We start from the raw sequence: 13899 nt of genomic DNA, 5'->3' as shown, positions 1-13899 counted from the left end.
CTCACCTCTGACAGCATGGCGTACTGCCCCCTCCTGGCCATGGCGATGCTCAGCAGGTCATAGACAGAGGAGGTGTCCTGCATGCTGCTCTCCCTCGCCTCCTGATGCTCCGGTGTGCGGCTGATCACCGCCTCACCACTGGCCTACAGCGGACAACAGAGATAGGGTTAGGAATGTGTTAAAGCTGTGTGTCCCGCTCCTGGTCCAGGAGAACCTCCAGCACTGCACATTTAAGATGACCTTGCATATTTAATTCAGCTCTTTAGCTCATTAGTAAAGTGTTCGAGAACTGAACTGGGTGTCAAATACGGACACGCACAAAATAAAGTTCTGAGGGGCCTTCAGAAGCCCTGAGTTTAAAGGGATAGTTAAAATGGAAAATCTTGGAAATGTATTATTTATGTGTTCCAAACCTGTATGATGGTTGTTTTGTTGTATTAACTTATTAAACAATCATTCCTGTCATTTAATTTCTGTATTTATTTATGTGTTCAAGTATCTGACAAACAAATAAAATGATCTTAAACATATAAACATGGCATTTTCCTATATTAAAACGTTCTAGTAAAAACGTGTGGGTCTGTTTTACCAGAAAATGTCAAATAAATGCATAGTTTTACCATGGTCAGTAACCACTAGCAAAAACCACATGTCTCAAAATTTGCTTTCTGTCTTGATAAACAACATAAACTATCGTTCATAATGTTTGGGGTTAGTAAGGTTTTTGCTAATTAATGTTTTGATGAAGCCTTACCAGGGCTGGATTTATTTGATCAAAAAGGTGATTTAAATTGATTTTTTACAGCATCATTACTCCAGTCTTCAGAGTCATATGAATTTTCAGAAATCATTCTAATATGCTGTTTTGCCGCTCAAGAAACATTTCCTATAATCAATGTTGAAAACATTTGTCCTGCTTAATATTTTTGTGGAGACCGAGATATACTGTATATATACTGTATATATTTAGGTTTCTTCGATGAATGTAATGTTCAAAAGTTATTATAGATGTCTTTACTGTCACTTTTGATCAATTTAATGTATCCTTGCTGAATAAAAGTATTAATTTCTTAAAACAAAACAAACTTTTGAACAGTAGTGCATCTCATGAGAAATTTAGAAGATGATCTGTTATGTGTCAAACTGTTTCAATGCCAAATTAAGTATATTTATAATACCGGGGCATCCAAATCCATCCACCTAGAAAAATAGTCCCACCTCCAAAGGACAATTTAGAGGTCACTCTAATCTTAGTATGGAAGAGAGAAATCCTCCTATTGTGTTCCACATAACAAATAACAAAACGACATGTTTGGCGAATTTTCCTATTACTTCATAATATAGTTATGCTCTAGTTCTCAAGATGCAGTTAAAAAGAAGATACGTCACGCATGTTAATGAAGAATGAATGTGAGGAAGACTGTCTCACCATTGATTCTGTGATGAGGAGCACCAGCACCGCCTCTTCAACCACGTCCTGTGGACAGAAAGCTCTGGAGGGTGGCAACAGGAAAAGGAAAAAACACGTCACCAAGGTGTGTGTGTGTTTGTGTGTGTGTGTCAGTCTCTAGTTACATATGTCAGTCTGCTCTCTGTACTCACATCCATTCTCACAGTGGTCTCATTTTAAACATGTTTTATTGGTATTCTGAACAATTTGGTCTTTCTTTACAGGCTCTGTTTTCTCTCATCCCTGTTTTGCTCTCTCATTACTTTATCCTTCTTCCCTCCAGCATCTGGAGTCATATCCCAGTGTGTTACTGAACTCTACCAGGAATGGTAAACTATAATATTCCTTTCATCTGTTCTCTTTTCTGTTCTTCAGACGCACTGTCAACAGTCTCTCCATCTTTTTTCATCTCTCTTGTATTTTTCCTTTCTCTGCTTGGCGTCTGCAGACCCACAGGTACAGTTACAGTATGTTTTATTCACAACACAGCATTCCGCCGTGTCCTGAATATTAAAGCAGGCAAACAAACCCCATCGCTGTCCTCTGCTCATCTCCTCGTTCATTGCTCTCTGATTCTAGTTGTCTATCTTGTCCAATTGAATTTACATCTACTATTACATCTATGGATCTACTATTTAAGATGTTCTTCTTTTTCTTTGTTTGAAACATGCGTTCTAAAAGTAACTCATCTGTCAAACTCGCTTTTCACAACTTTTCAGGATGTTCTGATGGTATGCTATTTTTTTTATGACCGATGAGGCTTACAGTTCTCCTATATTTGTTCCCTTATCTGTCTAACTATCTGTCAATGTGTTAAAATATGCTAGCAATGTGCTAAAACATGTTGGTGATAAAACTAAAACATGCTAGCAATGTGGTGAAACATACTAACATAGGCTACTGTTAAAACATGCTAGCAGTTCTTAAACATGCTAGCAACATGGTAAACTATCAAAATGTTTAAAAATGTTAGAAACATACTAGAAACTTGCTAAAAATGCAAGGAATGTGCTAAATCATGCTAGCAAGTTGCTAAAACATTTTACTAACTTGCTGAATCATTATGGCAATGTGATAAAATGCTAGCAACATGTTAAAACATCTTAGCAACATACTAAATCATGCTATCAATGTGATTGGATATACTAGAGATAAATTAACATGATAAAACATGTTAGCAACATGTCAAAATGCTTCAAATGTGATAAATTTTGCAATCAACATGCTAAAACATGATGTTTAACAATTCTAACAATGTGAACATGCTATAAACATGGTAATGTGTAAAAAATTGTTAAACATGATAAAAAAAAATGTATACTCTGCTACATATTACATATTAAGCATGTTAACAAAAACTAAGAACATACCAGCAAATGTATGTTAACAATAACTTTTTTTAAAGTTCTTATGGTTTTATGTAGTTTCATAGTAGTCTGATGAGGTCTAAATTAGTTTTTATTTTACTGTCCTAACTTTCATGACTTATCATTCGAACTTCAAGCTTTTAAAAGTTATTTTAAATTTGTCATGTCATTAAAAATAATTTTGTGATGCTTTTATATTCTGATCATGCTTTAGATATGTTGTTTTCTACATGATAAACAAGTTTGAAGATACAGAGAATGGGAATGAAGAGAGAGTCTGACCCCTCAGTGTTGTAGTGCTGTGGCGGTCCGGACGAGGGGTAGATGGTGTTTTTGGGGTGTGTGGCTCCTTCTCTCTTCAGCCAGCCGGGTGGTGGAGGAGACAGTGGACCCCAGTACGCTTCCTCACACACTGAGCCCAGCAACACTTCTGCAAGTCTGCGCGCTACTGTCTGAACAACACGACACAACAGACAACAACCTCCTACTCCTGCTGTGTGATTGTGAGCATCAAAAATCTCATTTACCCAGATCTCACCTTACGAAAACTCTGAGAGCCCCGACTCTCCACAGCCCTCATGACCCGCCGCAGCTGCTGAGTCCCCTGAGCCAAGTGACTAAAACACAAATAGGCACGATTGATTGTGGGAAGTAAAATGATTGAAAAATAAGATAACTGACATCTGGATAACCGATGGACATTATAACACATATGATTATATCACATCTACTGTACATGTGAGTGTGTGCCAGTTATTAATAAGAGAGACAGAGGTTTGGAAGATGATGATGGATTGTGATAAACTTTAGTTTGTAATGGCGTGTCAGTGTCCTGCTCACTGCAGACTCTACAGTACACAGTGGATATTGCTTACAATATTGCTTATAGTACAGGAATTAGGCCACTTTTATACTGCTGCCGTTTTTTCAGTCCTGGGGTTGAAGTGTAATCCTCTGACCACCCGGTACGTAATTTTGACCCAATGTAAATAAAGTGTTTTATTTTTATTATTATTATTATTTTAATTTTTTTTGCCATTTTGATAGCCATTTCACTCCTGAAATGTGACTGGGCTAATTTTGAGCACCAGTAGTTGTTATGTAGACCTGGCAACCCTGGTAGTATGTTACTGTATGACTATTTATAGTAGGTTACTATTATTTTTTTATTCACACACACACACACACACACACACACACACACACACACACACACACACACACACACACACACACACACACACACACACAGAATACATATTTTTGTTTTTAAATAATTTAATGCATCCTTGGGAAACAAAATTATTAACTTTATTTTGATCTTAAAATTGTTCTTAAATCTTGACAACTTGACAAATAAAAAATGTCATGAAGATTTCAAAATTCACAGCTGATGTTTCAACAGGTTATTTTGTGGATTATCAAATGGTTGATCAAGTCAAGTCCATTGCATTACACTGTATGAAACAGCAGGTATCTATTTTTTTTTTGTCTAACATAGGCTAAAGTTCTTCAACAACACCAAAAATGAAATGTGATATTTTACATTCACATTATATTATGCCAGAATTGTAATACATTCACATTATACTAGATATTATTTAGACTGTAATAATGGTTATTATTAAAATGGCCATTACAGTGATTCGCTGCAAAATCAAGATGGTTACAAAAAAGTCCAAAAATGTGGGTAATGTTGTTATATTATATTTTATTATTGTGAATTTGCTGTTGATTGATTTTGTGTGTGTGTGTGTGTGTGTGTGCGCACTTTTCCCCTGTTTATTTTTTATTTTTAGTTTGATAAATATACAGGTGCATCTCAATAAATTAGAATGTCGTGGAAAGTTCATTTATTTCAGTAATTCAACTCAAATTGTGAAACTTGTGTATTAAATAAATTCAATGCACACAGATTGAAGTAGTTTAAGTCTTTGGTTCACATTGATTTTGGCTCACATTTAACAAAAACCTACATCTCAACTATCTCAACAAATTAGAATACTTCATAAGACCAATAAAAAAAAAGTAATAATAAAAAAACATTTTAGTGAATTGTTGGCCTTCTGGAAAGTATGTTCATTTACTGTACATGTACTCAGTACTTGGTAGGGGCTCCTTTTGCTTTAATTGCTGCCTCAATTCGGCGTGACATGGAGGTGATCAGTTTGTGGCACTGCTGAGGTGGTCTGGAAGCCCAGGTTTTTGACAGTGGCCTTCAGCTCATCTGCATTGTTTGGTCTCTTGGCTCTCATTTTCCTATTGACAATAGCCCATATATTCTCTATGGGGTTCAGGTCTAGTGAGTTTTGTGGCCAGCCAAGCACACCAACACCATGGTCATTTAACCAACTTTTGGTGCTTTTGGCAGTGTGGGCAAGTTCCAAATCCTGCTGGAAAATAAAATAAACATCTTCAAAAAGCTGGTCAACAGAAGTAAGCATGAAGTGCTCCAAGATTTCTTGGTAACTGGGTGCAGTGACTGGTTTTCAAAAACACAATGGACCAACACCAGCAGATGACATTGAACCCCAAATCATCACAGACTGTGGAAACTTAACACTGGACTTCAAGCAACTTTGGCTATGAGCTTCTCCACTCTTCCTCCAGACTCTAGGACCTTGGTTTCCAAATGAAATACAAAACTTGCTCTCATCTGAAAAGAGGACTTTGGACCAATGGCAATTTTCCAGTTCTTCTTCTCCTTAGCCCAGGTAAGATGCCTCTGATGTGGTCTGTGGTTCAGAAGTGGCTTAACAAGAGGAATACGACAACTGTAGCCAAATTCCTTGACACGTCTGTATGCCTTGACCCCAGCCTCAGTCCATTCCTTGTGAAGTTCACTCAAATTCTTGAATCGATTTTTCTTGACAATCCTCATAAGGCTGCGGTTCTCTCGATTGGTTGTGAATCTTTTTCTTCCACAGTTTTTCCTTCCACTCAACTTTCTGTTAACATGCTTGGATACAGCACTCTGTGAACAGCCAGCTTCTTTGGCAATGAATGTTTGTGGCTTACCCTCCTTGTGAAGGGTGTCAATGATTGTCTTCTGGACAACTGTCAGATCAGCAGTCTTCCCCATGATTGTGTAGCCTAGTGAACCAAACTGAGAGACCATTTTGAAGGGCCAGGAAACATTTGCAGGTGTTTTGAGTTGATTAGCTGATTGGCATGTCACCATATTCTAATTTGTTGAGATGAATTGGTGGGTTTTTGTTAAATGTGACTGTTACTACTGTCAACTACTTCAGTCTGTGTGCATTGAATTTATTTAATATTTTTTTAAACAATTTGTGTTGAATTACTGAAATAAATGAACTTTTCAACAACATTATATATTGAGATGCACCTGTATAGCATTCACAGTCACAGATTTCTATTTGAGCACTGGACTGTTGTGAAGAAGAGGGAAGGGCAGCTGAGACAACTAAAGAACACTATGCAGAAATCTACCTCTGTTCAGTGTCTTTATATACTATACTGTACATACATATTAAAGGCTATGCGTGCACAGGAATTCAATATCATACATACAAACTGACGCAATTTACATGTTATTTTCTTTTCTTTTTTTGGAACTGAAAATATAATTTTGTTTAACATATTTATGATCTGCTCATTTAACCTACTAACAGTCATAAAGTTTTAGTATGTCAGTATGCAAATTCAAATAAATACATTTTTGGAGTGAATGAAAACAAGACCTCACATAAATTCACTTGTTTTATAACAATGACACCTGCTGGACATGATTGGCACACCACACACTGGTCATGTTGACACAAGAATCCCAGTGGTGTGTTTAGACAGTCCAAGTCATACAGTTTATTCACATGGAGTCCAGAAATCTATTAAGTCAAGCTGTGCAGTGAATACTATGTGTGTGCATGGCTGCATGGGTTCTCAATATAAAGGGCAGAGAATTGTGGGTACAGATTGTGAGAGTAGTAACATGCACGCTCACCCTTTTCTCAGCAGTGACAGGTATGCGCTCTGAAGAGCTGCCTGCAGAAAGAAGCCTGGGTCCAAGTCCAAATTTGGGACTGATGAACCGCTTTTAGCAGTTTTGGAACTTGGCATGCAAACAATCTAGTGAACAAGACGCAAATGCAATGTAATGATGGCTGGAAATGAACACAGATGAATATAAAAATGTACCAATTTTAGATTTTATATATAACATATAATACAGTCACTTCTTATAGAAGCTAAATGTCTCTTTAAATTTGAATCAATCATGCACGAGATACTGAAAATGCAGCGAGACACACCAAGAAAAGTTAGAGACATCTCTACACAGATGAACATGTTCTGAGTGAACCGACCCACAACAAGATGTAAAACACACACAGACCTTGTCAAGCTCTTGCAGGTACAGCAGGCCAGCATCACAGGCCATGAGGTAAAAGGACAGGCACTCTTCCTCTCTCTCGGACAGTCTAACACGGGAAGCACCTGACATAGACTGATGGTCCAAAGACAAGCCTGAACATTCATGGTGAACAATTAGGTTAAGATTCACTTATATATATATATATATATATATATATATATATATATATATATATATATATATATATATATATATATATATATATAATTTGGGACAATAACTGTACTAGAGAGAATGAAATATAGTTTAAGCATGGAGCCAAGACATGCAAAACGAATACAGCAAAGCATTACATATCCAATTACAGTACTGCTGATTAGACTTAATTAGGCATGTGGAACGACAACGGATCTCTATGTTTGGTACAGTCTATTCGTAATCAGTATATGCCAATTAATACATATAATTGAGAAACACCATGAGAGCAAATATCTGTTAATCAAACAAACAGGTCTTTTCAAATGACATTAGCTGGACTTTCATCATTTATCCTGTCTGTCTAGAACATTCCGTCTGGGTCTCATCCAGAGCTTCGGCGGGGCAAGACGCAGAAAATAGCCATGGACAAACATATCTGAACCTCCTAGAAAATGATTTGATGTCTCAGATTTACCAAGACTTAGAGTTTTCCCAGAACTCAGTAGTTCCATCCAAATATAAGGAAGTACACAGAGGAGAACTAAAAATGAGGAACTATGCAATTGGTGTAACTTTACCACATCTCTACTGTTAAAAAGAGTTCCCCGTCTATACAAATCTGAAGAGAAGAGTTGTACACAGCAACCATAATTAACACTCAACAAGTGCCTAATGCAAGTGAAACTAGCTTTTGAACTGTGTAAGGAACTACAACATTGACTTATTAGTAAACACAGTGGGTTATTGTAATATTCATAATAGGTCTGTCAGCGTGGAACGGCTGTCACAAGCTGTGGCTGGTGAGTCTCTCAAGGGACTGATTCTGGGTGGCTTCTGCTTCCTGCGCTAGAGAAGCTAATATTACACTTTCCCGGCCTGCGGTCTGATAATATGTGTCTGTGTGTGAACCAGCTGTAGTGGGGGTTCAGATGGCAGGGTACATTTAAAAAGCAGTCAGAAAGACTGTGGAAGTAACTTGAAACTTCCAACAATTACTACATAATTATTACATAATTGACAGCACCCTGTTCATTTGGGGATTTTTCAAAAACTAAACTAAATTGCATGATGTCATATGTATGAATACTTCAGTGGGCCTAAACATGTTCCTTATTGTGGGAGTACAATGGTACCTGTGAATGTTATGTATAAAAAAATCATGGAAAATTAGAAAATAAGGGACATTACACAAGTACAGGATGAATAAAATGCAGTAAAACCCAATATTTGAGTGATAACGAAACATAGATATAATAGAAGCTTCCCTGTAGACAATGACGTAAAACTGCCTCTTTTTTTCCCTGTGGTTACATTCTGTCCAAGGATATGATAAAAGAAAAGACACACTCCTATCCACACACTTCTTTATGATTTAAATGCCAACCTTTCTTTCAGTGTATGAATCCTATAAAAGCACGCCTGAAGCAAATATTCAGTGGAATGGAGCAATGGAAGTTACTTACTAACTCTATGAATACACATTAAAACCGCTCTGGCAGTTAATCTTAAACACATTCTATAATTAGCTGAATATTTAGACCTCATGTTTAACTGTATACAGTATGTTCATAACCTTGTCATCATGACTTAATTATACAACCCGAATTCCGGAAAAGTTGGGACGTTTTTTAGATTTTAATAAAATGAAAACTAAAAGACTTTCAAATCACATGAGCCAATATTTTATTCACAATAGAACATAGATAACATAGCAAATGTTTAAACTGAGAAAGTTTACAATTTTATGCACAAAATGAGCTCATTTCAATTTTGATTTCTGCTACAGGTCTCAAAATAGTTGGGACGGGGCATGTTTACCATGGTGTAGCATCTCCTTTTCTTTTCAAAACAGTTTGAAGACGTCTGGGCATTGAGGCTATGAGTTGCTGGAGTTTTGCTGTTGGAATTTGGTCCCATTCTTGCCTTATATAGATTTCCAGCTGCTGAAGAGTTCGTGGTTGTCTTTGACGTATTTTTCGTTTAATGATGCGCCAAATGTTCTCTATAGGTGAAAGATCTGGACTGCAGGCAGGCCAGGTTAGCACCCGGACTCTTCTACGACGAAGCCATGCTGTTGTTATAGCTGCAGTATGTGGTTTTGCATTGTCCTGCTGAAATAAACAAGGCCTTCCCTGAAATAGACGTTGTTTGGAGGGAAGCATATGTTGCTCTAAAACCTTTATATACCTTTCAGCATTCACAGAGCCTTCCAAAACATGCAAGCTGCCCATACCGTATGCACTTATGCACCCCCATACCATCAGAGATGCTGGCTTTTGAACTGAACGCTGATAACATGCTGGAAGGTCTCCCTCCTCTTTAGCCCGGAGGACACGGCGTCCGTGATTTCCAACAAGATTGTCAAATTTGGACTCGTCTGACCATAAAACACTATTCCACTTTGAAATAGTCCATTTTAAATGAGCCTTGGCCCACAGGACACGACGGCGCTTCTGGACCATGTTCACATATGGCTTCCTTTTTGCATGATAGAGCTTTAGTTGGCATCTGCTGATGGCACGGCGGATTGTGTTTACCGACAGTGGTTTCTGAAAGTATTCCTGGGCCCATTTAGTAATGTCATTGACACAATCATGCCGATGAGTGATGCAGTGTCGTCTGAGAGCCCGAAGACCACGGGCATCCAAGAAAGGAGATTTCTCCAGTTTCTCTGAATCTTTTGATGATGTTATGCACTGTAGATGATGAGATTTGCAAAGCCTTTGCAATTTGACGTTGAGGAACATTGTTTTTAAAGTTTTCCAAAAAAAATTTACGCAGTCTTTCACAGATTGGAGAGCCTCTGCCCATCTTTACTTCTGAGAGACTCTGCTTCTCTAAGACAAAGCTTTTATAGCTAATCATGTTACAGACCTGATATTAATTAACTTAATTAATCACTAGATGTTCTCCCAGCTGAATCTTTTCAAAACTGCTTGCTTTTTTAGCCATTTGTTGCCCCCGTGCCAACTTTTTTGAGACCTGTAGCAAGCATTAAATTTTAAATGAGCTAATTAAGTGGATAAAAGTGTAAAATTTCTCAGTTTAAACATTTGCTACGTTATCTCTGTTCTATTGTGAATAAAATATTGGCTCATGTGATTTGAAATTCCTTTAGTTTTCATTTTATTAAAATGTAAAAAACGTCCCAACTTTTCCGGAATTCGGGTTGTATAATAATGAGGGAGGATTAATGAGCTATTAGTGATTTCTCAGCTGCTCATACCTTTGATGACAAAGGCCTCTGCCAGCATGCGTAGTTGGTAGACGGGCTTCTCGTGGCGGGTGAAGTCATCCACTCCTGCTCTGGCACACATGCCCTGGGCGTCCCTGTAGCGTCCCTGAACATAGTGCACTTTAGCCAGCAGGAGCAGCGCTTCATTCAGGTAGTGCGGCTACAGGGGAAGAGACACCGAAAATCACTGATAATTAGGGCTGAATGATTTGAGGAAAAAAGCCAATTGTGATTTTTATGATAAAAATTGTCACTGTGTCTGGTCTGTGTTTCACTGGGTGTCCACTAGTGGTCTCACTTCCCCATAGTCACCCCACTGCAGCCACTACATTTCCCACAAGCCTTTGTCCCATTCATACAGCTGTTAATTGCACTCAGCTGTCTCCACTTTCATCGTTTTCACCTGTCCATATAAACCAGCCTGTCTCTATCTGTTTCATGGAGTCCTTGTTTCATGTCACCCTGCTTCTCGTGTATCCTAGTGTTTTTCATGTTCTTGTTTTTTGGACTGCTTTCATTGTTTTTGACCTCCTGCCTGTTTTGGAGTTGATTTTGGATTTCCCATTAAACAGTGCTATTGGATCTCTCGTTTCCTGTGTGCTTTCATGACAAAATTGTGATTGCGCTTTAAAAATGTTTATAGGGCTTGTTTATTTTTTTATTGCTGCTCAATTTGGCCAAATGTTTGTGATTTATAAATCAATATAGTATAAAAAACTATAAAAAATATATACATGACTAAATACAAACGAAATGTATAATAAAAAAAAGTTAGGAATTTACCAAATTTTTGTTTGGACAGAAAACAAAGCTTCTCTTTTGTTAATCAATATACGGGTTGGCGCTTCACAAATGTGCATTAAAGCGAGAGAGATGAGTTTGTGTGGAGCAGCATTTACTGTAAACTGAACTGCTCTGAGACACTGAAAACAGCAGATCATGAGCTGCTCACGTATAAATGAACGCAGTGCCATGCTTCACTCTGAAAAACATAATGTATATTTTTATTTATTTAAATACCAATCTTAGGAAATTCTGAATTGCATTAAGCCATTTCACGACTTTTATTTTTTATTTTGATTAATTGTACAACCCTACTGACAATTTAAATGGAGAATTAATGTATAGACGACATGCATGCACTACGCTAGGGATTTTGCATTCTTCAAATTTTTCTTCAAACAACAAGGGAATTTTTTTTCTTTAAATGATAAAATATCAAAGAATACCATAATAATAAATGTGCAAATCAATACAGTACAAATAAATAAAGTACTTTTTTAAGCACAACGGGAAAAAAGTGCTTGGAAAAGTGATGTTTTGGGGGGAAAAAACTGTTGCACCATTGTTTGCAGATACTTTTTGGTTCAAGATTTTGTTATCTAAGTTAGTAAAACTGATGGAATTTAAATACACAGAACTGAACTAAATCCCCAAAAGTGCTTCTGCAGTCATTAAGCCCTTTCTTCTCTTTCTCAGAGATGCTTATTTGACAGAAAGACTCAGGTAGGTGCTGTGCCAGACCTCCAGGTGTCCTTTGCTAAGGATGCTGTCGAGGTGAGCTTTGGCACGGGCTAGTTTGGGCTGTGACTGTTCAGCCAGAAACGTAGAATTTTTCAGCAGGGTCATGTTCTCCAGCAGACATTCCTCCAGCAGAGCTTCTGCCAGCAGCAGCGTCCTGTAATCATCTACAGACAAACAGAGAGGGAAGCTGGGCAAAGGTTGAAGAAGAAAGAACATGCTTGATGTCGGCTGATTATGGTACCTACTACCTAGCTTCTTTGGGTTACTTTAAGGATAAAATGCTTAAAGTATAAAATTACAGGATAAAATTACAGTTCATCACTCAAAAACCCTTGGTAGCATTTGAAAAATACACTCAGTACTATGTTCTGTGGCCACCTTTTACTGACTGAGTTGAGTGTTTGCAATGGCGAAACGAGGCGTGCTGGGTCAGAGATCGGATTTGGACAGTGGTGGACACACCTCTTGGGAGTGCCGTGTGTTAACCTCTAGATTACTGCTGTTGACTTAACAATGAACATGTTTAGGCAGCATGTTTATCTTTTACCACCTTTGTGAAATTGAGAAAGTGAGAGGAATGGGTTTTGAATTCTAAATCTTAAAGAGTTAGTTCATTCAAAAAAAAAGTAACATTTATTTACATTTGAAATGCAACTGTAGGCCAAACTGAGAGATTTTCTTCTGTGGAACACAAATTTAGCAGACAGTCCAAACTCCTGTTTTCCTTACAATGAAAGCATATTTGGGTTGGTAATATTTTCTTTTTAAGTTTTTGAAAGAAGTCTTTTATGCTTACCGAGGTTGCGTTTATTTGATCAAACATTTAGTAAAACAGCTACTTTGAAATCGCGTTACAATTTAAAAGAATTGCGCACTACTTTCTCCTTTTCTTTTTAAATACAACTTATTCCTGTGATGCAGAGCTGAATTTTGTCTTTAGTGTCACATGAGCCTTCAGAAATGATTATGACATGCTGATTTGGTCCTCAATAACGATTTTTCATCATCAATGTTAAAATATATATATATATATATATATATATATATATATATATATATATTCTTAATTTTAATTTCTAATATTGTTTTGATCAATAGAAAGCAATTACAGCATTTATTAAAAGACTAATCTTTTGTAATATTATAAGGGTCTTTGATGAACTGGAGGACCGATACACCATCAAATTCAGTACATACCCTAAAGTGAGGGTGAGTAAATTATGACACTATTGCTTTAAGTGACTTCTACCAGTATTAACTGAAAGGTGTGTGCATGCATTTACATCTCTGATTCACATGAGTAACCTGCTTTATACACACACACACAAAGTCAGTCAGTCTCTCTCTATCTCTCTCAGAGAGCACTGAAAAAAAAATCAAATCTAAACGAAAAAACTGTTTCAATAAGTTTCAATAAGTGCATGTGAGTTTCTGTACCTGATATCAGCACGTTAGTAAACATGGGTAGAGTTTAACAGCAAGGTGCAAAGTTCATGCGGAACAAGACACACACAACTCTCTCACACTCATCACTGCTGGCTCTCCTCTATTCACTTCTATTCTATTCTACTGTGGCACGCGCACTTACCGTCGTCATGCAGGCGCGCGGCAGCGAGCTGCTCCAGTAAGGACGGTATTTTGTCCCACTGACACTCCGCGCGGCAGCGCTCGACCTCCGCCTCTAAGCGGTACTGAGAGAAGGAGAGCCGCGAGGACATCCCGCCCGCGTCTCGTGACCGCGCTCCGCCGACACCAGAGCACTGACTGCCGAGCCGACTGACAGCGACAAACT

The 13899-nt window shown here is 37.7% G+C and overlaps 1 protein-coding gene across 1 annotated transcript in view; it reads right to left on the bottom strand.

Annotated features, from left to right (window-relative positions):
- Positions 1-13899, bottom strand: part of LOC132157379 (tetratricopeptide repeat protein 7A-like) — a 39499-nt gene extending 25600 nt beyond the window's left edge. The window contains exons 1-9 of the mRNA XM_059566714.1: positions 13696-13899; positions 12108-12271; positions 10575-10743; positions 7172-7302; positions 6782-6906; positions 3356-3434; positions 3100-3269; positions 1430-1493; positions 6-143 (exon numbers count right to left, since the gene is read on the bottom strand). Of these exons, the coding sequence (XP_059422697.1) occupies positions 6-143; positions 1430-1493; positions 3100-3269; positions 3356-3434; positions 6782-6906; positions 7172-7302; positions 10575-10743; positions 12108-12271; positions 13696-13825 (1170 nt within the window). The 5' untranslated portion in view covers positions 13826-13899. The remainder of the gene's footprint in view (positions 1-5; positions 144-1429; positions 1494-3099; positions 3270-3355; positions 3435-6781; positions 6907-7171; positions 7303-10574; positions 10744-12107; positions 12272-13695) is intronic.

The sequence above is a fragment of the Carassius carassius genome, chromosome 14, assembly GCF_963082965.1.
Source record: "Carassius carassius chromosome 14, fCarCar2.1, whole genome shotgun sequence".
Lineage (NCBI taxonomy): Eukaryota > Metazoa > Chordata > Actinopteri > Cypriniformes > Cyprinidae > Carassius > Carassius carassius.
Note: the sequence above shows the minus strand (reverse complement) of the source record. Positions and strands in the feature narration are given on the sequence as shown.